At 41.6% G+C, this 25,620-nt stretch overlaps 2 protein-coding genes across 3 annotated transcripts in view; one reads left to right on the top strand and one right to left on the bottom strand.

Annotated features, from left to right (window-relative positions):
- LOC114428363 (glutamate receptor ionotropic, kainate 2-like) overlaps positions 1 to 601 on the top strand; it is a 51,719-nt gene extending 51,118 nt beyond the window's left edge. The window contains exon 16 of the mRNA XM_028396711.1: positions 437 to 601. Coding sequence (XP_028252512.1) covers positions 437 to 601 — 165 coding nt within the window. The remainder of the gene's footprint in view (positions 1 to 436) is intronic.
- Positions 602 to 12,069: 11,468 nt separating this feature from the next.
- On the bottom strand, positions 12,070 to 25,445 carry lin28b (lin-28 homolog B (C. elegans)). 2 transcript variants are annotated; one of them, XM_028397595.1, is made up of 4 exons: positions 25,296 to 25,445; positions 24,386 to 24,576; positions 15,207 to 15,394; positions 12,070 to 13,049 (listed from the first exon to the last, which is right to left on the bottom strand). In XM_028397595.1, the coding sequence occupies exons 1-4, from the start codon at positions 25,303 to 25,305 to the stop codon at positions 12,737 to 12,739; spliced, it is 702 nt and encodes a 233-aa protein (XP_028253396.1). In that variant the 5' UTR covers positions 25,306 to 25,445; the 3' UTR covers positions 12,070 to 12,736. The 2 variants fall into 2 exon arrangements, with proteins under 2 accessions (XP_028253396.1, XP_028253397.1); XM_028397596.1 differs by lacking the exon at positions 25,296 to 25,445 and adding an exon at positions 24,667 to 24,679.
- Between the last annotated feature and the right edge of the window lie 175 nt (positions 25,446 to 25,620).

The following is a 25,620-nucleotide window of genomic DNA, read 5'->3' as shown; positions in this document are numbered from 1 at the left end:
GCTGCTTCGATTTTACCATCTCGTTGATGCGTCTGTCAATCCCCAGGCTCCTGACACTATAAAGAGCATTCTTAAATCACTGGAGCTCACAGTGAGTATGTAGTTAGGAGCAACAGCACTGTAACTGTTGTGCATAAACATTTAACATAAACTTCATTTATCATGTATAGATTAAATAATAGAACAAACTGTAATCGACCTATATTTTCCATTTATGGTCTACACAGATCAAATTATTTATGGTTTCTAAGAGTTTACAGTCACAATTTTAACATCTGTAAAATGCAGAATAATCCATCGAAGACCAAAGTCTGTTAAATCAGTACAGATTTAATGTGAAGTGTTTCTGTCCATATTAAAGCCTCTGACCCAGGGACGCAGGGTGGAAGATGGCTCCAGCTATAACTTCTCCTCCTTCTTCTGTGTGTGTGTGCAGCGTTCATTCTGCAGCGCCATGATGGACGAGCTGCGCGTGTCTCTGAAGTGCCAACGCCGTCTCAAACAAAAGCCTCAGCCGCCCGTCATCGTCAAGACGGAAGAGGTCATCAACATGCACACGTTTAACGACAGGAGACTCCCCGGGAAGGAAACCATGGCATGAACACACCCTGAGAACAAAAAAAAAAAAAAAAAACACACACACACACCCCCTCTATAAAAACCACAGAGGGGCGACGAGGGTCAAATTAATGCTGACTTAACTACTGACTGATGTTAGCAGTAAAAACAGGATTCCTTTTGAACCCACTTGCTTATGTAGACAGATGTTTCCTGTGGAAATATAGATACCTGAGCAGTGTCACCTCACTGTGGCATTCACTTTTTGAAGGGAGCCGGAAAAAAACGAAGGAACTTTTGTTCAAGTATGTAAATTGAAAGAAGATCCAAGCAGGTTTGTGACAATTGTCTGGACTCACATACACACACACACACACATGTATACACACACACACGTACAGACTCACTCACGCCTGTGCAGAAGGGAAAACTCTATTGTGACAGTAACACCAGATGTAGTTTTTCTGTTGATGTCAATGCCCTTTTGTCTTACCTCCGTGTGTGTATGTGTGTGTGTGTGTGTGTGTGTGACCTGATCGGCCCCTCCCTTCAGTGGCTTCATTTTCTCTTCAAATAATTTGAACAAAACACGAATCCTGCGCCAACAAAGGGAACAGTAGTCAGTGCCAAATGGTTTATTATGAACTGATGTATAAAAGTGATGTTTAGTTTGGAATCATCTTTGCTGATCTTGTCATCGTTTTCTTCTGTAATGCCTTTCTCGTGCCAAAGTTCTGCCATTGTAAAGAACTTTCTACCATGCCTATTATGTTCAAAGCCTCTAATACGAGCAATGTATACTGTCAAGAGTCCTTATTCACGTGCGTCCTCGCCCAGCAGTCTGCAGTTTTCACTCCGTATCAATTGTTGTTTAAAAATGCAGGATTTCTACAAAAAAAATGTTTGTTTTTGTACAAGAACAAGAGGTTTTGTAGTTCTTTGTATCATGGTGTAGCCCCTCCTGTGGACATAATATGTAGCAGATGCCAACTCAGCCCTCAAACTCACTGACGAGCAGTGGCTACGGGGCTTCACACTCTGCTGTGTAAGGGTTCATCTCTCTCATCATTTAGAGATTGAGGCTTTTTGTCTGCCGGTCTCACAGGGCCAGCTGTACGTACTGTCTGGGGACAATGTAGTGGATTTTGGTGGGTTGGAACAATGAAACTGTAAATGATTGTAGGCAAGCTGGTGACTCATTCTAGAAACTGCAACTGTTCATTGCCTGGCAGCAACGTCCTACTGACAACAAGTGTGGTTAACTAATGGTAGCTGTGATGAGTCACCATCAAAGATGTAGTAAAACATGCAAATGTTGCTTCGGTGGAAGATACACAGCAGTAAATCATGTAGCCCTGTTATACTGCAGGAAAAAAATAAAAATCTTTATTTTGGTCATTCTGGAAAACTAACAAGATTTGACAGTAGCATCTCCTCAGGGCTCCTACCCCCCCCCCCCTTTTTCCCCTTGGGGAGACATCCAAAGCCTCACACCCCACACAGACACACAGACTGCAGCTTCAATGTAGCTTTCACAGCTTGACAGAGCGGGGAGAGAACCTCACTTACATTCAGCCATTCATGTCTTATCCACACGTGTTATTGTCATAACATATATGTGAGGACAAGCTAAAAACGTCTGCTTTAGTCTTAGCAATGCAATGCATTTAGGACAGGCCAGTAGAGCAGTAGAGCATGTGCAAGGAGGGAGGAATGTGATTGGTCAGGGACGTTCAATACTCATTGCTGAGCAGTCTGCTCTGCAGTGAGTGGTTACAGCAGCTACAGATGATGTGTTATTTGGTCATTTTTTAGAGTCCATGTGTTATTTTTTGCTTGTATAAATATATATATTTTAAGCCACATTGTGGCTATTGGCAAGTAAATACCAATCCTATCCTTTTTAGGGAATCCAAAAATCCCACTCTAGTCTACTAACATGAGTGTTCCACAGTATCTGCACACTGCTAGTACCTAGATAGCTAGATAAACTTTAGCAACTCATTGGACTGGGTGCATTAATCAATACTAAAATGGTGTAAACTCATAAGATAAACTGATGTAAATGGATCTCTTTCTCACATTTTGCAGAAATGAAATCAATAATGCCAAATTTCCAAAGCTGCCATCTTCTTCCCAGACAGCGCCTCCAAACGTGACACAGAAATGCACGAGAAGAAAAAGAATTCTTTTAGAAAAATGTGACTTTTTAGGACACATCCAAAAAATGGCCTCTGTCAAAGTGAAAGCCTGCAGCTGCAGTAAACAGGAATAATTGGGAGCTTTGAGGTGCTTGTATGTCACACAGTAAAATGTCTCACCTTAGCTCCAACACCAGGTGTTGCTTCACTGCAAGTGGAGTGGGAAAGCTCGAGGACATGATGTTGATGATAGTAGCTTGTGGGCTGAAAAAAAAACAATAATTTATCTGCTAATTGTTCCCAGATGTGTACACACACAATCACATTAGCCCCCCCCCCCACACACACACACACACAAATGACAAGCATTACTTGGTAGGTTACTGCCCCTGTCCCAGGGATTTCAAAGAGCCAATGTTGGCACTGATGCCTCTGCTGTGCGCGGACGGATCTGTTTGATGACTTACTTAAAAGCAACATGTGTGGAAATTGACAGGGAAGATGTAATCTTTTAAAGTTGTTGGCTTTCTACCAGTGTTGCTTGTCATTTCTCCACATAGCTAAAACCTAGTGGCACGAGCTGAAGAGATTGAATTCTTGGAAACGTTCATCAGAAACAAATATGAGCTCATGGAATTTGACGTTGATGCAAGGTTTTACAAATAATGTCATTAAAAATGTCATAATTGTAGATTCGCCTTGTAGTTTTTTTCATGTTATTTTGGTGACAAATGAACAGGATATGTTTTGAGTGGATGCCATTAAGCATAATGATGAGCATTATGTCTTACAGTGTTCTGAAATGCCATGCTCTTCTAATTGATTACATGCCCACAGAGTTGATTTATATTATCTGAATGCATACATTAGATAATTGCTAAATGTTGTTAATCAAATCAGGGCTTATAAAGCAGCCTATTTTTCTCCACTGCTCACTGGTGCGTCTATCCACCGAGCTGAGCTTCTAAAATATTGACCATAAGCTTAAATCATTCACAGGAGACCACGCACAGCCTAAGAAGGGTCCAAAACACACACACACTCTTATTTTTCATTGTTTATTGTTATTTTCTCCCCAGCTCTGGGTTTCAAGACAAGGTTTTCTGGACATAATGATGAAAACTGTTTCTGCAGCCACAACACACAAATGGCCACTGTCTGCCCTCCAGATTGACAGGGAAGGTCAGAGCGTGCGTCAGTGCGTTCAGCGGGGACCGTTTAGTCTGTCACACTTATTTCCATCATATTAAGTCCTCTTCCTCCTCTTCCTAAGTGCTCATTGGAAAAGGTATCCTTGGATAACATCTTGTTCATTAGCCAATTAATGGCCGAGATTGCGTTGTGGACAGAAAATTGCTTTCTGAATGTGACTTTGGTTTGTCATACAGATATTATAAGCTCATAGAGGCTGCCAAGGAAGGTCTTTGTGAAGGAGGAAATTTATTCTGCTGCTCATTTCCCCTGATTTTTAATAATTCAGGATCCCAGATTAAGTATCATGTAAGTCCACTTTGATTTTACATGAGCTTGTAGAGTCATCATATACTGTCGCCTGGGTGATAGTATGAGAAGCCCTCTGTTAAACTGAGATATTTATTTCCTTTATACATACTGGGGCATTTAATCAAAGGCTTCCTAATGAACGTATTGATACCCAGTTTTTTTGTCATGTGTTTACACAGGCTTTTCTTCACCATAGGATGAAATATATCCACATATATTACACAGATACGGCTACATTTAAGGTGTGAATTCATGGTTCCCAGATGATGCATCTTAATCTTCAAATATCTGCAAACACAAAAACGTGGTTCAACTGCGAACAACACACTAAGCTGCTGTACATGCTGGAATATCTAAATTATAGATTACACACTAAAACGACATCAAAGGGCCACCTGTGATGGAGCACTTGCAGGGGCCAAGACGTTGCACTTGAACACACCGCGGAGGCTATAGCCAGCAATTAATACATTCATTCTATGCAAGGATGGGAAGAAACAACTCTCCACACCAGCAGGGGGCGCTTAGTAGTATTAGATTTGATGTGATTGTTCACCTCTGTTTCTTTTCTCACAGGTTCACTATCCTGAACAGCCAATCAGAATGATCCCTGTCATCTGCATGTGACATGCTCATTTAGAACAACAGGAGTCTGAAAGTCAGAGCCACAGATGGTGTGATGTGTTAGCATGACTGCAGGTCAGTGTGTGTCATTCAGGGGACTCATAGTATTGTGTTTTTAAAAGCTTATAATAAGCCCTCTGTATTTAGATGTATTTCATCTGCAACCTCACACTAGATGGCACTAAATTTTTACACGCTGCTCCTTATATGAACAAAGAGCAACTTATAGTTAATAGTTACACATAAAAATGTAACTTTCATGACTAAATAAGACTAAATTCTAAAAAGTGAAATAATGTTGCTGTGTACTGTCTTTGAATAATAAAGGTGAACTTCAGCCTTCCTGCAGCAGCCACTGATCCCTGTACGCTCTGTGTAAATAATTGAATCATTTGTTGCCACGTGTCTCATATCAACAAAGCTAGCAGCAGTGTTGGTTGTAATATCTACCCTGCGGTAGATGATTCCCCCCTCAGCAGACGGTTCAGCTGTAGAAATGAGCTTTGACTCCTTTCTGTGGAGTTCAGCGTGTATAATATGAAATCCTGGGGAAATGCAATAAAAGGGGGATTGCAGTATCTGGCTGAGCCGGGCAGGCGTCGCTGGTTGAGAAGTGATGATTTGGTATGGGTGTCCACCAGAAGACAGCACAGAGGGGAGTATTGGTAAAACCATTGGCCCCACACAAACAGATCTGATCTGCTTTCTCAAACTTAAGCCTGTTTTCTCTGTGTGAACATGTGTGTGTATGTGTGTGTGCCACCTGTACACATATGCGCCCCCAGGAGGGAATGAACCCCCGATTTTGACTGCAAATGAATTTCAATTTGACAAAGTGATCTTTTGTGTCATGTAGCGATTGCTTTGGATGTGGTGTGTGTGTGGTTTTTTTTTCCTCCCAGTGGCAGATGTGTTGTGGTGGGTGGCAGCTGCAGAATGGAGGAGCGCAGCTTGCTAAGTGATTCACCCTGCTCCTGGCGTCTCTGTTACCCCATGAGTCTTTTCACTGACAATGTTTTCATTTCTATTTGCTTTATGTGTAAGCAGGGTGGTTGGTTAGATGCTTTGACAGCTCTGTCAGGAAAAATGACGGTGCCGGTTGTCTCCTTGAGTGCGGGGCGAGAGAACCTAATGGGACATTCAGAAGTTATTTCCTTTGCATGACCTGTTCTACACCATAAAAAATAACACCATGGCTGACACTTTTTTTTTTTTGCTCAGACTGATAAATACCTCCAGCAAATGAGCTCGCAATCTGATGACATCTGCGTTTTTACGCACACACACCGTCTCCTCACTGTTGTCAAATGTCATTCCTCTCTAAAATCCTCCATCCATTAGGTTCCCTCAAACAAAATGTTCTCTTTCTCTTCCCCCTCCTCTTCCTCTCTCTCTCTGCCTTTGAGTCATTCATACTGTTGATTCCACCTCTGGAGGAATACATCAGGCATAACGTCTTTTTCTTTCATCACGGCAGCAGCTTTAAAGTAATTTTCCTCCTCTCATAGGGAGCCAAACAGAGACGAGAAGATGTCGATTCTCTCATCTCTTTGTCTGTCCCCTTTGATCTCTTTCAACATGAATTCCCAATGCGCAGAAAGTAAATGGGATTTTTTTTCCTGTCTTTCTCTGGAGCATGGTTGATCATACAAAATTGACCAGAAATGACTCCTAATGACCCCTGTGTTTTACTCAGAAGAAGAAAAGAAACACACACTCCTAGCTATGATTACTCATGGTGCATCCTAATGAAAGATGAATAATTCAGGGTGCGTTTGTAGATATAATAGTCCAGAGTGCTGATGTTGTGAACATCTTTACAACCATCTGTGTGTGTGTGGGGATGAGGAGGGTTTCTTCTCAGGAAGGACATAGATTTCTATAGTACCTGCATGCTGGTGTGTATTGTTGTCTGTCGCGTTTTACAGACAGCAGTTGTGATTTATCTTGTATTCCCAGTGCAGGGGCCCGCTCTATCTCACTGGAAAGGTTAAAGCATACAGCCTGGAGGCAAAACTACAAAGGTCAACATGCAGTTTAGGAATGAGGAATAGAGAGAAAGACTGAGAAGATGTGTGCTCCTCTCCTCTCTCCAGCCCTGCGTGCTGCCTCTGACATCCTGAGAACACTCACTCTGTAGTGTTTCGCAGCAAAGGCCCAGCAGTGTTTATCCTTTCGTTCCTCTCTATCCTCGCTCCCCTGTCTTCTGTCTTATCATGGCCCTCCCCACGATACCTTCAATATCACATGCCATAAAAATAGCTGACCTTGACAAAGCCATCTCCAGAGATAGTATGTGGAAAAAAGTCGTATAGGAAAATGATGGTGGGTAACAAAAGGGAAACTGTAAACAAAAGAGTGTTTGTTTAATAGACCCCCTCAAGCCTAGATGAGCTCACAGAAAGAGAGAGAGGGAGAGAGAGAAAGAGACGGCTGGTTATAAAAAGCCAGGCGCTGGGCCATTAAAGGCGAACAAGAGGATAGAGAAGGAGGGCTGTGAAGAAACACCAGTGTCTTTGGTGAGTCAGATGTGTTGAGGTGATTAATCTGCTTTGGCTGTCCTTCACAAGCCTGAGGGGAAAAGGTGATGCAGCGGCACAAGGTTGCCCCCTTGTGGAGAAGGAGAGGAACAGACAGGGAAAAAAGAAACATTTTCCTTCAACATTCAACCTGGTTTGTCATCACTTCCTCCCAGTTTTAGTAACTTGTAGTTTAAATGATGTTACATTTTCTACGATCAGACATCTGAAGAACAATAAAGGACTGACTAGAGAAACAGAAAAGAGAAGTAAAATATGCAGTGCAGAGGCTTATTAGCTGCATTTAATAATTTATTTTTTCTAAACATGATGTTGACTATGAATGATTAATTTTTAAATGAAATGGAATTCTCTGTTAATGCTTTATTTTGGGGAATTCACCATGAGTAAGAAAGAAGGGTTACATGGCTAAAAATAATTTGTGTGTGTGTGTGTGTGTGTGAGGATGAATTCTGCATATAAGAGCACCAAAGTCAATATCTAGTAATCATACATAGTTTAATGCCAATATAATAGGTTTATTTTCCAATCAAGTGAAACATTTAAGACATTAAAAATCCAATCCAAGATTCACAGAAATAAAAAAAGGCAGTACACTTTTATACTGGGGCTAAAATAATGAGTGATATGCACATAGAAGAACATTTCCCCATTCAAAAGCAATCAGTGCTTGGCTCTATACTCCAGAGAAAGAGAGAGCACAGAAGACTCGGTCTGGCCACAACGTCAAGAGTAAAAAGATAAAACAAACAGGAAGGTGTCTGCACTTTAAACTGCCTTGGTTGGATTTCTAGGTCCTTAAGAGGTCCAATGTTCCAGTATAACTTCATGTACATAAACACAATATGAATCTGACGTGATACAGTTCAGTTTTAAAAAAATAAACATCATAAATGGCCGTCCCCTACAGCACATTGTTTCTCCAGTCAAGGCAAAGCACAGAGCAGCTGTCAGAGGCAGCGGTTGAGGTATGTGGATTTCAGTCTGTCTGCGGCCACGTGTGAGAGCAGTGAGGCTGCCGGCTGAGGCCTACCTGCCAGGTGTCATGGCATCGTGCATCCTGTCTGTCTGCAGCAGCTTTCAAGGATGATTCTGCTTTTTGTCTGTCATTTCAGCCTCATATATCTCTATACAATGTTCCTGTTTCTTTTTAAAGTAGCTACAGAGCTAAAGCCTAGTCTTCCCTTTAGCTTGAGAGAAGGTTTAATATTATTTTAAATCATTTTAAACATTTGGGAAAGACTTAAATGCCAGGTTTTAGCTCGGCTTAGCTATTTTTTTATTGCTAGCTATTTTTCATCTCAACAACTCTCCACCAAGTGTCACTTATACACTTTTAAAAACAAATCGTTCAGTCCCTTTCAGACTGCAGTAAAAGAGTCCAATATTGTTGTGTAGAAACATTATTTTCCAGCACGAGGCCAAACAAGCAAACAAAATGCATGAACTATCCTCTCAGCTCCTGCAGCTCAGCAGGGCAAAATATTAACAACAAGGGAGACAATGTATTTAGATTAATCTCAAAGATGATACATATTCATCAGCCTGATCCAGCTGTCCCTGTGGCCACACAGCAGGTGAATTACTCTTTAAGTCACTTTACATTTCTTCATTACCACCACTGTGTGGCGCCTTGGGACAGAATGCACACTCAAGATTTACATGTCAGATTAAATTGGAATAATTCAGATCTGACTCCACTTATATATATTCTGGGGCAGCAGATCTGATATCATGTTCCCTCACAGGAAGGGAACTGAACTCTCTGCATCTTTACATGATCCAAATCTGAGGACGAGTGGAACAATATACACCGTTACACCAGCCAGATGTCCTACCTGTGACAAACATCACTGATAAGGTGTGATTGTTACAACCTCAGGGAGACTCTGTTGTCTCTTGTATAAAAAGGTTTTCTTGGCTGTGTCAAATACTGAACAATAAACAAGAGATCAATCAGTAGTTACATTGATTGGAAGAAAATATAAAGCTAATAACAAGAATAATAACACTATATTTTTTCCACGGTCATGTATTTTGTTCATAACTGGCATTAGTAAGTCTTCTGTTTGGTGTAGGCCCAGCTGCAGTCACATGCCAAACTTTAATCTCTGATAAGTACTGATAATTTTCTTCATAAACATCACCATTAGTACAAAAATCTACTGATTCATGTTAACAATGCCACTCTAAACTACAGATGTAGATTGCAACGAGAAGGGGCTTTATCTCCAAAACACACCCATTTCTGATTATCTGAGGCTGTTCTTTTAAATAAAAAGCCATTATACCAACAGATCAGTCTATTTGGTAACAGGTGAGGCAGATAAAACACACAGATAGTATATAGGCACTCCTTGTTGAGTACAATCCTTTTCTTAGCCAATCAAGTGGTTACAAAAACGGTTATGATTACAAACTAAACACAACAGCATCTGTGTGTGTATTAAAAATGTGTTCACACTGACCATAAAATATTCATATTCAACACAGCTAGCCTAATAAACTGAGGTAAACTCACTGGCTGTCTGCAGCCACTCGATGAGTGTTTACTGACAGTGTAACACGGAGCTGGCAGAGAAACTTCACCCTGGATGTGTGAGACGAACACGCCCGTTTTGAAAAGCTTCCAATAAAAAGCTTCTGATTGTAAGACATATTTGGAGCCACGAGTAAAAATAATAAAAAAAGGAGCCACTTCAGGGCTGATTTGTTGGAGGAAAAATGAAAAAAAAATAAAACAAAAATGTTGTGACTCTAGTGCGACAAGTGGCAATTTCATTAACAAACAACTGCATGGAGGAGGTAGAGGGCCTGGGAGGAGGTAAGGAGTTTGTGGAGGAACAGTGTGTATGAGGTAGGCTTTTGCTGTAAACAAAAAAAACAAACAAAACAACAAAAAAAAGAGTTTTTGCTAAATACTGAAAAAAAAAATTAACTCATTAAAAACTGGAAAGGAAGACCAGGAAGTCTGTGGCAACACTAGGGAACTTCTCACACAACACCTCAGTATAACCTAAAGTTAATCATACAAGCTCATCAAAAAAAAACATATACAAACAAAATGAAATGCACAACTATGTATAACTCAAGAGGTAGTTGCTAATATCAGTACATGAGTCGGTTACATACATCAACATTGCTTAGCAGTCAGAGTTTGTTGAGTCAGTCAGTGGATGATTCCCAAAAGAATAAAATACACTTTGTTTCTTTTCTTTTTCTTTTTTTTTTTTTGGTTAATTCCCTGAGAACAGTTCATCATCCTGAGAGGAATTGTGTGTAAAAATGTAAAAATACATCATACAAAAAAGATGTTGTTTTCCATAGAGATCTGAGCAAAGGCTGTGCTCCTTCTGTGGTTTGGTCGTTCACTTCCTGTCATGCTGCATTGTTGAGATTTGATTTTTTTAAACGCACGCACACATTCAAAAAGCTGTACATGTAAAAAAAAAAAAAAAACAAACAACTGCTCTGGTGCCCTTTGAGTAATAAGTGCCTCTTATTCTGAAAGAGTGAGGATAGCAACTTCAGCCAGTCTTAACTGCCTTCAAAAAATAAAGCCAAACTCTTTGGTATAGAAAGAGTTGGTTGTCTACTTAGAGCTTTTTTTTCAAAAAAGACACACAAGCTAGTTTGATATAACCATAAAAGTTATTTGATTTGTCAGAACATTAAGATACGACTCCAAAGCAACCCGACGTGGATTCTGTGAGGAGTCGGCTTCAGATAAGCTCTTTACACATTCAGTATGGTCAGAGAAGAGTTGTTAGGTCACAGGTAAGTGCCACTAAAGCCATGCTTGGGATTCAAGTTGTACCAAAAGCAGCACTGTTTATCTCACTCTCTCTCTAATACATCTATCTCTCCCTCTCTCTCCCTTTTTCAGTCTGAGTCTGAAGCAGCAGCAGCAGCAGCCGTGGCGGCGGTGACATCGCCCTTCGTCCCTAAAGAATAGGAGGAGGAGGAGGAGGAGGTGGAGCGAGCAGTTACCCGGCCGGTGCTGAACTAACAAAAGGTAGGCACAGATGGAGGAGGAACAGGTGATCATACTGTACTGAAACACAGCTGGGAGAGCTCCACATTCATTTTTCAAAAAGGAGGAATCAAGTGAGGTATCATAGGTGAGTAAAAGCAGCTGTGATGATACTGTAATGGTCCGACACTGCACCTTTAACAAGGAGGCGAGTCTTTGTGCTGTTCAGAGGTGATGATGGAGAAAGACTGAAAAAGTCAGTTTGATTTGTCGTGGATGAAAACTGTTAAATAGAGAGAGGGAGTTTTCACACACACAAAGTATCCCATGCAATAATCTGGGCTATGTGAGAGCTAATTCCTTATATATGCAATTACTTAAAAGCTAGAATAGAATTTCAATTATATCTTGTGACTTTACATATATATTAATGACTTATACTATGATTTATAAACTGTAATGTTACTCTCAATTAATTTATGCAACAACCAAAGAGGAAGTCTAAACGATCGAGTCATTACTTTGAATCTAATCTAGGTGGATTATATACGAGCGTCTATCTAATGATCATAGGAAACAGAAGGATTAATAGTGTCGACTCACACCTGAAGAGGAGGTGCTCCAGTCTGCTTTTGTTCAGAGCATGTAGAACACACACACACACACACACATTTACAGACACACACACACTTCCTTGTTTTCTTTTGCACTTTGACAATCAGTTGGTCCGGTCTATTTCCTGTTAGAGGTATGTACTGAGTGCTTGAGTGTATTGTAGCAGCTTGCTGTCTTTTTTTTATTATTATTTTTAAAAAAACATTCCCTCTGGAATCCATAAAGATCTTTAGAAGCTGAGCTAACAGTCCTATGAGTCTGGATTATCATGTAGAGGGTCTATTTCTTAAAGGTGAGCTACCATGTGTGCTAAAAGGATGCATGTTTCTTTCAGGAATGATCAGGCCTATACTGGTTATAAACTTGTGCCTTTTTTAATCTGCGATGGGTAGAGCGTTGAAAAAAACGGCTGACGCTCAGACTCATACCACGTTGTTTCACTCTCGAGCTGCACAGATTGAAACGAGAGAAACAGTCCTTCCCTCCAGTCACCATTCCAGCGGTTGGTGGTTGCCATAGCTGCACCTGATGACTGCAAGTCAGTCACACACATTCATGCACGTCCGTACCCCGTTGATCGTTGCCATAGCTGCGCTGGTTAGAAAACTTAAAATAATGAAAATAAAATAAAAGTAAAGAAATAAAGACCTCCTATTTTTTTTTTCACAGGTGTGAGGTAGATGAAGGGGGTGGGGGGGGGGGCTTCAGGTGACCTTGATTGAAGGGAGATATGAGGGTCAGAGGTTAGCGGTGAAAGGTTCACCCCCCTCTATGGACTATTTTCAAGATTTCCTCCACCTCTGGGTCCGGGAGCCGCGGTGTGTGTGGGGCTCCTCGGGGGAAGAGGAGGAGCCCTCCAGGGGAGACGAGCCGGAGCGCTCCTCCTCCTCTGGGAGGCAGAGGTAGGGCCCGGTGCCCGGGCCGGAGGCCGAGGTAGACGCATGTTGGTCCTGAGAGCCTGTGGCGGGCACCAGCACCTTGTGGGGACACTGAGCCACCATGTGCGTGATGCTCTGGCAGTAGTGGCATTTCTTTGGCTGGGGGGGCAGGCCACACTCCTTGGCATGGTGATCCAGACCTCCACAGTTATAACAGCTGGACAGAAAGAGGGAATACACAGGATGAAGCATAAAAACACACAAATCCCATCATATTATTTCCATATTGTTCCCATGTAACATCACCATTTTAAATAGGCGCTCCAACCACTATTCACCACTAGATGGGGGTGTGGCATACGACATGGCTGTGGCTCATGCGCTGGTGGCATTCTGTGGCATGCCAACCTGCACTGTGTTATTAACTTTGACAGGAAACACAGGGCAGAGTGCTGAAAGAGCAGCAGTGAAAAATGTGAAGGCAGCGCTGACACAGATTCCAGCCTGTCACATGCCATCAGGGGCTTCGGCGCTAACCTTTTTTTCCTCTACTTGTCACATTTTTAAAGCCTGGATGGCATTAAAATAAAGTCACTGTGCAGGTTTCACAGCTGACCAAAGCTTAAAAAGCCAACAAATACTGCATTCCTTTGATGTTGATTTTTATATTGTTATTATGCTTGTGTGTATAACACACCACTTTTTATTCAAATGTTTAGAAAAATATTTTTAAACATGATACATGTATGTATCATTCAGTCTTTAACCCTAATTTAAAAAAAATAACTAATACATTTAATGGTCCATGATTCACATAAATCAAGATTATACTTTCAAAATATATTTTTTTAAAGACATTAAATGTGTTTGATAAACCTGTAAAATAAATAATGAAGACATAAAGGCAGGTTGAAACATGAAATTATTATCCTCATAACCTTGAGCTTAAATGAATTAATTCACTACTCTTCTTACACAATTCTATTTATATATGAATAGCATCATTCACTGTGGAGGTTTTAAAGTTGAAAAATGCTTTCTGTAGTATGAGATCATTTAAACATTTCACGTCAGATAAAATAGAGACTTTCTGATTTGATTCACAGACTTCAACCAATATGACAGATTACACATTTAAAACCAATGAAATCCTAAGCTTCGGCTTTACATGACATCTAAAGCTTTTAAAATATTAATCAAACATGTAATTAAAACGGTTTATAAACATGTTATTTAGTAATAACATGCCTTTATTAATGAACTACACATTGTACAGTATGTTAAGAAAATGGAAGCCAGCCCAAATACCTGAAGAACAATATGCTGCAGAGGAATTTTTATTCAGTATTCTTGATCAACAAAATCATGATCTATCAAGAACATTAAGCAATTTTTAAAGACCTACTTTTCCCCAAAATGCACTGCTCTTATAATTAATTAATTTCTCCATTATTATTATTTCCATAACCTCCAAAGTGTTGACACCATTGAGTATGTGAGCCCTTTGACAGAGCGGTTATCTGAGGAGCTCCAGTTTAAAGAATGGACCGGCTTGTTGCATAACAGAGTGACCAGCAGGGGTCAGAGCAGGAGCTGCTCACACTGAGTGCGCTCACAAAGACGGATGACATCACAGACATCTACCTGCCATCATCTAAATCCAATACCGCCTCGCCACCACCTTAGCAGAAGGTAGACACTTGACCTAACACTGGATCAATTATCCCAAATAAACTGAATTATTCAGCTGTGTAAACCAATCAGGGAGCCTCTCTCTCTCAGATACTGTTTCCTTCTTTCTAACAAAAGCTTTTCTTCCATACTTAAAGAATGGACGGCCACTTGTGATGCAGCTAAAGAGCACCATACTGTAAATGTAGCCTTAGAGTCATGTGATGCAGCACAACATATGCAGCGTTTCCCTCGGCTCTACCTGGCAGGGTTTGCTGCACATCAAATGAAGGCTCTCTCGTTCAGTAGGAGGTACAGGCAGCATCGCAGCCTCCTCTGCTTAAACCAGCAAGGAGCTCCATATGGCTCCCCCCTGACAGATTTTAGCAAAGCAACAATTGATTGAGCTACTGCCGCATTGAGATGCATATAAGTCCAATCCACCCCAGTGCTAATACTGTCTCTAATGTAAAAGCTGGCAAATTGATTTAAAAGAGCGGCAATGGCAGCCAAAGTGCCTTATTCAATTCCTTATTATGGCGCACAATAACCATGGCAACAGGCATGTACTCAGGCAGATTGAATAGATTTAATCTATAATCTCAGCCCACTCAGAAATAGCTGGCTGCGGTGAGATGTTTAAGACATGCTTCTTTTTTTTACTGCCGTGCAGCTCTTGCTTTCTGAATGCTCGGTCACTCACCGGTCTCCCTTTGGTTTGCGTTTCTGAAGTGGGACCTTCCCTTTGGGTCTCCTTTCACTGCCTGCACAGGGTCCCCCACCAGGTCCGGTCACCCGCAGGGACTCCAGGCCCTTGGAGGACTTCTTATAGGTGAACTCCACCTGCTCACCCTCCTTTAAGCTGCGGAAACCCTCCATCACCAGTTTACTCTGTTGGGAAGAGGAGGAGGAGGAGGGAAAGCAATTATCCATTTAACAGTGGCAGATGCTTTTAGCTCAGTGTAATACACATGGGTCTGTATTTAAGTTGCACAGCATGTTGTTCAGTTGGTGCTCATGCTTCCTAAAATTGCTCTAAAAAACAACACGTGGGGCTAACAGCATATAATTTACAGTATATCTGACAAAACACAAACTCATGTCCACAGCGTTATAAAAACATCCACTTCTTTGAATCCTTGAATAATGTTTAATAATTGTAATAGCATCCAATGTGTCATTTTAAAGGCTTTATATCACGGTGATATGAGGCTGTAATTTGTATTTGACCTTGGATGATAAACCCACAGAGGTTGCTACACTTAACAGTGTTCAGCATGAAATAGAAGGAATGAAAATGTAAATTCCATTTAAAAGACTCAATATAATCAACTTTCACTCTGCTCACATTATTATTAAGTCCACACCCATCAGTGTGAAATTAAAGTGTAAGTTCTGAACGGCTCGGTGAACAAACAAGCACCTCTCCGATCTGCATCCAGAAACCAATCGACACCTAGTAACACTGGGAAGTTGTACATCCAGTAGAACACAATGAGCATTGAAAGACAAAGACCTCATTTAAAAACGTGGATTGTGTGTGGTTGGCACCAACTGCCATGACAGTTTGTGCACAGACTTATCTCACACACACTGTGTCCTTGGTTATACACTCTTTATCTACTTTTTGCAGAGACACCACTTCCTATTCTTGCTTTTTGCATGGCAAAAAAAAAGACAGGAGTGTTACACCCATACAATCATTTTCTCTCAAAACATCCACCATCCATCTTATCTACATGATCGGAATTATTGATTTAGTTACTACATAACCACTGGACAATGATTTATGTCTTGTTGATGGCACAGAACGGACGGCCGATAGGCCCCTGTATCTATGACCTTCATGAATCGCAGTGAGCCCCTGCAGATCTCGGCGTAGGTAAACACACACGCCCACACGGGCACGCAATGTGCAGAGAAAACCTACTACCTACTATACATCCAGCCCTATAAATAACACGCAGAGACATATGTGTAGGAGATAGAGGAAGAGAAAGGAACAAATGATCAGAAAGAATCAAGAGGAAAGAGAGAAAACATGCACAGCTGCAGTTCTGTTTTTTCCTGTAACGACTGCAGTTACAGGAAGCTAAAGGTGCTCTATAGGCGGTTCAGGTATAAATCAATGTATTTTACAGTAAAGTAGGAACGTATACAACACTCTGAGGTGAAGTGACAGAGGATGTGGAAATGCATTACAAAAAAAAGAAAGTGAATTCACAGCACTGATGAAAATCTGCACAATTGTGCGACAACGAAGATTAAAGAGTGTGATCGAGATAAAACAGATTAAATAAGAGTGGACGTTTAAAACTGCACGACTAAGAAATGAATCCACTGAGAATAAGGTTAAAATAATGTATCCTAACCCTCTTTCATGCATAACTTCATTAACATTCATATCTTTTTTTATTTAATTACAAAAGCAATTTTTACATTTTTGTTATATTGTAAAATATAAAAATAAGGATTTAACACTAAATTGGATCTTTTTTCTCAGTAACAAATTATTCCAAATGATATTAACAACAATTATGGAAAAGATTTTTACACAAAGCATTTCTAAAGTACTCATTCTAAAAATTATTTTCCAACCTTTAATTCAATAAATTTAGTTTTAAATTAACAAACTTTTCACTTACTTAGTTTTTTATCTTTAAAATTGAACGTGTAATTTATCAAGACAAACTTCATACAAAACTTTTTTTTCAAAATGCTGCCACAAAATAAACAAAATACATAAAGAAAAATAGAAAAACAATCCTTTAAATATAGAGACTGACAAATTATTTACACACTACTGAGCATCACCACTTAATCTCAAATCAACTAGTTATACACAGTTTTACTTCAAACAGTGCACACAGGTAAACTGGGCTTTAACTGTGAAAAATTTGATAAACAATAAAAATCAATTTTATGTTTAAAAACATATATATATATATATATATATATATATATATATATATATATATATATATATATATATATATATATATATATATATATATATATATATATACACTCACAGCCACATATGAGATAAAAGGGGAAATCACGGCTGTTAAACACACGTGAATAATTTGAAATTCATTTATTCGTCCTCTCATATCTTTCTCCTTTTCTGCAGCTACTGCACCAACGCCGCTTTGCTCCTTGTCGATTGCTGATGGAGCCTCATCCATTTTGGGTATTCATGTATTGGATTTGGCTTTGAGGAATGGATGAGGCTCAGGGAATGGAAATGAGTGAAAGGAAAGACTGTGCACCACACACACAAGAGAGAGAGAGAGAGAGAGAGGGGGGTAAGAAAACACACTGAGGTGAGCCACAAGCTAAGCAGCCAATAATGATTAATCACAAATGGCTGTGCTGCAAAAACAACTGATTCTAAGACTCAATAATATTTATTTATGATCATTATTTATGCACCAGAGCTTCTATATATATATTTAAATAAACAACAAAGGTAGTCATTTAAATTAAAACACCAATTGATTTCATGATTGCCATCATTAGACCATCCAAATGACTGAAAGGCATTCTTTTAGCATAAATCAATAGGAAGCAAACAAAAACACAATGTATTCTGAATAATGATGAATAATCATCGACTGGTGTCCACACTGTGGCACACGAGCCCTTCCTCTTCCTCTCCTGTCTTCAGTCCACAAGCAGCTCGTCTCTCCGGGTCAAAGTTGAGTCGGTTTGACTCGGCATTCTACCCCCTCTTCAAACCCCTGAATTCCCACAATGCACTAGTGAGGAAACCACACAACCCCTTTTGTTCTGCAGAAACGCAGGAAAACACACACACACACCTCCTTCATATAGGAAGTGGTATCATGCTCATATTCTGGTCTCGCATGAGTCCTGAAGCATGCACAGCTCAGTCTTCACAATTACGTAATAAAATGCAGCATGTGGATTTATGTGTGTGTGTGTTTGTATGTGTCAAGGCTAATGTCAGTGCGTGAAAAAAAAAAAAACACAAATCAGAACCTGTAACCCGAGTCCCCTCCTCTCAAGTGACCTGGCGGGTGTCCTGACCCGTTTCAGTTTACGCAAAGAGGTCAGAAAAGGGCACGGCCAGGGAGAGAGAATAAGAGAACGCCAAGGAGAACATAAGAGAGAGAGAGGGAAAGAAGACAAAATGGGGGCGTGGCCTAGCACAGGGAGGTGGATAAGGGAGGGAATCTGGAGGAACAAGAAGAAGAGGAGGGGTTCATGGAAATGCCTCCAGCGCATTCTGTTCAGCTCCAATGGAGGAGCAACTCCTGATCAGTGGCTGGACTTGGTGGGGGGAGGCCAGGAACAAAACCCACATTTGATCAGGAACCCCTCAGGTCACCAGAAGAAATCCTGGGGTCAGTAGTATAACCATCCCAGCACCACCCCCTGGCTGACTGGAAGACCACACCGGCACTTTACCTCACTGTCATCCTACGATCTGAAGAAACTGATCCAACAAAACGGATACCAACATACACTAAAAGGGGCTTGATTATGCTTACACGCTTCCTTATACGTAATAAATATCTTTCTATAGTACATGTGTGTGGCTGTGTGTGTGTGTGTGTAGGAAGGAGCCAGCGATCAATACAGACTCTGACATCCTGGATAGAAATAGCCCTCCTTTTCATCAGCCGGCCCTCGTCATCACCAGGCCCAGCAATCAATACAGGAAGCCGTAATGTGAGGGGATGGGGAAGCAGAGACCCACCATCCTCCTCCAGCCTCTCACCGTGGCGACCACCAGCTATGGAATGGCTAATTATGGGATGCTTTAAATCAGAGGTGGCCCGCACAGATTGTGTGCTAGTATTAAGAGGAAAAAAAAGGGTGTGTGTAGAGGTGAGAGTGAGGGAGATGGTGGTCACCATGTGGCGTGGTGCCATTAAGTAGCTTTTTATACACAGGAAATGCTAAGTGGTCAAAGCTGGTCCAGATCAGCTCAGATGGACATAACCCAACAGGACGTATATAAACTAAAGAAGAAAGAGGAGAGAGAAGGAGCGAGAGAGAGAGAGAGAGCAAGAGAGAGCTGAAGGAAGGAGAGAAAACACACACACACAAACATGCCAGTGAAAACCACCAACAGAGCCGCTCTTATGACGCTGACGCTCCAGCCCTCCTCAGCACGTTGTCATTAGCAGCCCTGACCCTTGAACCCTGCCCAACCCCCATCAAACACTTAAAAGCCTTCATGTTTCCCCTGCCTCAAATTAACAACATCCAACACCCCCGATTATGACTGGGGCAAATATTTGATCTGTGGGAGGAAGCACTAGATCATCTTGCTACATTTATCAGCACGAGAGGGGAAATGAACCTCACTGAGGTGACTGGTGATAAAACACACAGCCTAATAACTGTGCCCATTCAAAATAGAAACACCACTACAAAGCACGACTCTTTTCTCTTTTTCTTTTTTCTTACAGAAATGATTGTGTTGTTCCAAACATACTCAAGAAGGGACACTTTCCCTAAACAAACCAATAACAGCAGAGATATATTTTAATAGTATACACACACACACACACACACATATATATATATATGTTTAGATTACTCAGTCATAACTTGTACAATATTTAGTTATTTTAAAAAACACATTTCTTTTGTTACATATGATTATATTTGCAGAAGCATAAAAGCAGCTACAGTTTTATTATCTGTTTGTTTTGGTGCTTAAAGGCAGCAGCCCACAAATGAGAACGCTCGTGATAAATGTCAAGTGTGATGATGCTTATTAGCTGCGATTTGCTTGGTGATGACTTTGATAACACGGATAAACATGTGGTTAATGTGGTGAGGAGTAGATTCAGACATTTATGTCACCACAAAATAATCTAATCTGTAGATGTCTTCTTTTATTCCAGTCTTTGCAGTGCAGATGTCAAGAGGGTTATAAATATATATTTACATTTTTCTATGACATTTCAGACTGAATTTTGAATCCATTACTTGTGTATTTTAGACACAAAGAACTCATTTTATACACGCTTGACTTGTCTCCTTTGGTCCCTATGAATGCATGTTGTTCTTTTTCTTTTAAAGATTGGCTAATTAGTCAGATCTTATTTCCGGTATTACCTCAAAAAAATTTTGCTTCTGATGTGTGAGGATTTAATGTGTCATACATAAGCAAAGTAAATGCTGGACATGATATTTTTTTTGAAAAATATGGAATATTTTTGTTGCATATTTTTTGGGACAAAAAGTGAAAATTGAAAATAATTAAATGCGTCTTATAAATGAAGGACAATCATGTTTTATCTGTGAAAAATTACACCACACAGAATTGTATCATATCTATACCTGCAGGGGGAAAAAATCTCCATCTTCCTATGTGCTTATGCTTGTGTTTAAATTTAGACCAATCTAATGTCAGAGGTGTAAACACACTTAACAATCAACTTTTAGCCACATGAGCAGCTCGGCCGCTGTCTTTGTGTTTTAAGTGAACTGTGCCTTGTTTGTAGCCCTGCTCTGCTTTCTACTCCACCACCTTTCCAATTACCAATCATCTCCGCTGTATGTGGCCAGCTCCTCAAAAGGAAATCACATGACTCGTCTTTCTTCTTCTCTTGCTTTTTTTTTTTTTGATGTACAGAAGAGAAGGGTGGTGGTGGCGGTGGTGGTGGTGGTGGTGTGTGTGTGTGTGGAGGAGAAGGAGGAGGAGGGGGTTGTGGTTAGTGTGGCTGCAGGAGACACAAAGCCTGATACTGGCTATCTGGAGGCAGAGATGGGTGGGGCCTGCATGCCAAACGGTGACACGGACCAGAGGTTAATCTCACTAGGGGCCCACTTTAACCTCACTACACAAAACACACACACTCTCTCGAGCGTGCACACACGCACACTCAAAATCTAAAACATCTTACAACGGTTCACATGTACACTTCGACAACCTGGTGGTTAAAAGTAGAAAGTAAGAACCGTGCGCACACACACACACTCACTCACTTACAGGGGCTCCATAAATTGAACACACACTCTGGGGGTTTCAGGAGAATAGCAGCAGCAAACTGTTCAACATTTCAAACTGATTACCGACAAAGGGCAAGCAGCCCCCCACCTCACCGCCACACACCCCTTCACCCCACCCAACCCTCCTGCCTTTTTGTCTTTAAAGAAATTCCTCTCTTTAAAGAATGCCTGAGGAGAGAACACCCCCCATGTCCCAGCAGGAACACACACACACACACTGAAAAACAGTCCAGGTAGAGAAGGAGCTGACAAACAGATAATGAAACTGTGTGTGTGTAGAATGGTTAATCAGAGAGGTATCAGGAAGTGAAGATGCTTAATTACTCTCTCCCACTCACGCCTTCTAAAATAGGAAGTGATCAGATAGGAGCCCTGATGAAGAGGCCTCCCAGGAAGAGAACTCGTGGTCGGGCGGGGACCCTCTCACACTGACTCACACTCTCACCCTCCCTCTCTCTAACCTCCCGCTCCTCCACTCACTCGTCTTTTTCCAACCTCTCACTCATGTTTTCCTCCTCGACTACTACTAGCAACCCCACCCCCTCCCCACCTCTGCTCCCTCTCTCCTCATCCCTACACCACCACCACCACCACCACCACCCCTCACCCACACTTATTTTTCCCACATCCCTCCTCTTTCCCTCTCCTAGGGAAACTCCTCCTCTCTTCCCCCTTCCTCCTGTCCTCATGCTCCCTCTTCCCCTCCCCATCGTTCTTACCTCAGCCTCTCTCTCTCTCTGCCTATAGGGTCAGTGCAGGAATAAATCTGCAATCTTTCCACTGTTTTTTTTCCCTTTTACCTTGACTGAGCGCTAACCTTGTAGCATAAATGTAGAAAATATTGCATGACCTTTTGTCCCCAGCCAAACTCTCCCTTTCAGCAGTGTGTACAGTGTGTTCTATGCCTCCTCTTTAGCATGCTACTGATGTATTTGTATTCTAAATTTCACATATGTTAGTGCAAGTTACAGCTTGCTACATTTTTTTTTATATTAGTATTCTAAAAAAACACTTTCCTTTAGCATTAGTGTATCTAAATGGCTTCAGCCTGCTAGCAGAGAGACAGCAAGGGAGAAGAAGACATAATGAGTGGCTGATGGGGATCCATGCAAAGGAATGGGGTGTTTTACATGCAATATGACAATGTGCTTGTCTTGCCTTTGTGCTAAATGACAGCCGTCTTACTGTAAACACATGGGAGGGACAGTGTAAACATACAGCATGATTCATTGTATGCTAGTTAATTTACCCATACGATATTCCAGGAAGAATTAGCATCTAGCTGCACCCAAGAGTAGCATGAAGACACAGACTGCAACCGTTTTATCACTACATGTGCAGTATTATTACACAATGTCATAGATGTGGAGCGATAAAATGTATGATATGGTGGCAGCAGCCATGTCCATGTCCTACAGGACACAAACTGCTGAGACACACACTGTTTATTTTGACTTCTGCTCAGCTCTCAAGTCTCAGATATTTCCTTCACTCTTTTCTGGCCTGATCCCTTTATGAGAACATCCTCAGCCCATTCAGTAGAAGGATGCATCATTTAGAAAACCCATAACACAATGCAGCCGCCATGCACTTTCTAAAGCCTCTGCTTTGTTTTTGCAAATAATAGTGAATCAAACAAACGCAACAAAAAACGTACCGGATGATGCACATAAATATATGTATATATAGAGCAAAGGTCAACATATTGTTTAAATGCTATAATGTAAATATTCATATTTTATTATCATATTACTAGAGAGTTTAAATTATCAATCATAAGTTGAGAACAGTTAAAAAAATAAGTGTAAGGTGAATGCAGCATCACACACACAGCAGCATTATTTAAGACTCAAATTCACCACTTTAAACTGTCCCACTTGTGCACAACAAAATGAAAAAAAAATAGCTTTTAATACACAGAAAAACATCCAAAAATCATGGCCCCACTTTCTATTTTTAGACTGGCACCCAGTTTTAAAAAGAAGTGTTTACGTTCCACTAAAACCAACGCTGCAACATTCCTAATTCAGCCTAATAATAATAACCAAAGGATGCAGCTTGTCATTCAGCATCTGACCCCCACTAAACACTCACTTCCTACCAGCCCAGCACCACATCCACAATAAAGACACTTGTGGGAGAGGGTGTCAAATGAAAAGGTAAAAAAAAATGCCTCTCCTCATCCTCCGTCCTTTCTCGTGGACTATTTTAAAGCCACTTTATAGAACCATAAAAAAGGAGAATGGGCACTGCTCTTTGTTTGCTGTAGAATAAAACAAGCTCTGTGAAATGAAGTGCATGCACAGTAACATGCAGCCGAGGCCTCACGTCAGGACCCAGGAGCCTGGAGGATGTTGTGTTTGAAGACGACTGCACTGCAGCATGGAGCAGCTTCCCAGCACACACACACACACACGCCACTGTGAACTTTTTTAAAACGACATGTTAGCTGGCTGAATATGTGAGACGAGCTCTGCTGTCCATTAAGGCCAAGTGTGAAACTAACCGTGTCACAGCCACACGACATTTCTTCCCTCCTCTTTACAGTGCGGAGGGAAGCGAGGGAGGGGAAAGCTGGACGCATGTGCCCTAAAGAGGAAACTTAACGTGTTTTTTCAAGCCCGTGGACAACGTGTGATTACACAGTAACATGTTGGGCAATGCAAAACATCCGGATGATACAATGTAACTACCGACTGGAGCTCTGAGGAGGAATAAAAAGGGGCCCTGCGGGTATCAAGATTTTGTTTGGCAAAAGGAAATAAAACTAATGGATCACTCGTTGCCTTTTCACGCTTTTAAAATCGCACCACGCCATCACAAAACAGATGTGTACTCCTCTGTGTGTGCGTGTGTGTGTGTGTGTGTTTGTACACATCAACTTACTTGGTGGACGAAAACATCCAGAGGAGGGTCGACGGGGCTCCCTTCGCTGTTGGTCATTGAGATAAATCCAAAGCCCATCCGGACGTTGAACCATTTGCAGAAGCCTGATCCCGACAGGATCTGAGGTCGAGTCCGGTCCTCCTGCTCGGTAGACTTGGCGGGGTCTTCTCCGCCACCTTTACCCGGCCCTCCTGGAACATAAGTTAGAACATTTTATTGAAGGCTCACGCAGGGGCAGTCTCTCCTGCGCGCATATACAGCTTTATATAAGTTTAATGCACCGTGTTGCGTAAAAGCCGTCTCGAAGAAGCGTGGGGGGGAATCCCCTCCACTTGCAAATACAGGCTGATGTGAAGTTCAGGGCCGGTAGAAATTTCCTATACTATTACTACTACTATTTTCGACATCACACACAGCGCGTGGTGCCGTGATCTGGTGTGCATCCACGCACGCAGACATTCAGCCTCCCCCCCTCCACCCACCCACCCTCCGTCTCCAAAAAAAAGTTGCACAGTGACAGTTGATTCGTGCACAGGCATACTCAGTCCGTGGAACTTGTGGAGGGATTTGTGCTCGTGCATCTTAACAGCACGGCTCGGCTCCTGCTGTGGAGTTGCAGGCTATATAGGAGGAGAAAAAAAGGCAGGTGTACACATGGTTCTCCGAGCTCCACCAGCGGCCACAGTAACGTATACCGCTCTAACAATGCATGTATCTTAATGCAGCGAAACATGCTCCTGGGTGTATGGAGCTCGGCAGGAGCGGCTCGGGTCGGCTTTTTTTTTTTTTTTTTTACAGGTTTGGAACAATAATCACGGTGCACCTTGCTTCCCCTTCCTTCTCGCGTGAACAGATAGTGGAGGGGGGGAAAAAACTAAGCGCAGAAAATAGAAAATAATTGCAGAATAACCTTCGGCCATGTTTCCCCGCGGACCCTCTGCGCCCAAGTTGCAATAGAGAAGCTTCCTCTGCGAAAACGGGCTGCGGTAGTCACCATTAATCCGACATCCTCGATCCCATCGGTCACCAGTTTAGCTCGCATGGTACGGCGTGCTTTCTGCCTTTTGATATTTTTGTCATGTCTTTCTCTCTTCCCTTCAATCCCTTCCTCACTCACACCACCTCTGTACTGCTCTCCCCTCTCCCTCTCTCTCCCTCTCCCTCTCTCTCTCTCTCTCTCTCTCCTTCGCTCTCATTCGCTCTCGAGCTGGCTGTGCCCGTTCCCGTAGTGAGAA

The sequence above is a fragment of the Parambassis ranga genome, chromosome 24 (assembly GCF_900634625.1).
Source record: "Parambassis ranga chromosome 24, fParRan2.1, whole genome shotgun sequence".
Taxonomy (NCBI): domain Eukaryota; kingdom Metazoa; phylum Chordata; class Actinopteri; family Ambassidae; genus Parambassis; species Parambassis ranga.
The sequence above is the reverse complement of the archived record's forward strand: the minus strand, read 5'-3'. Positions and strand labels throughout refer to the sequence as shown.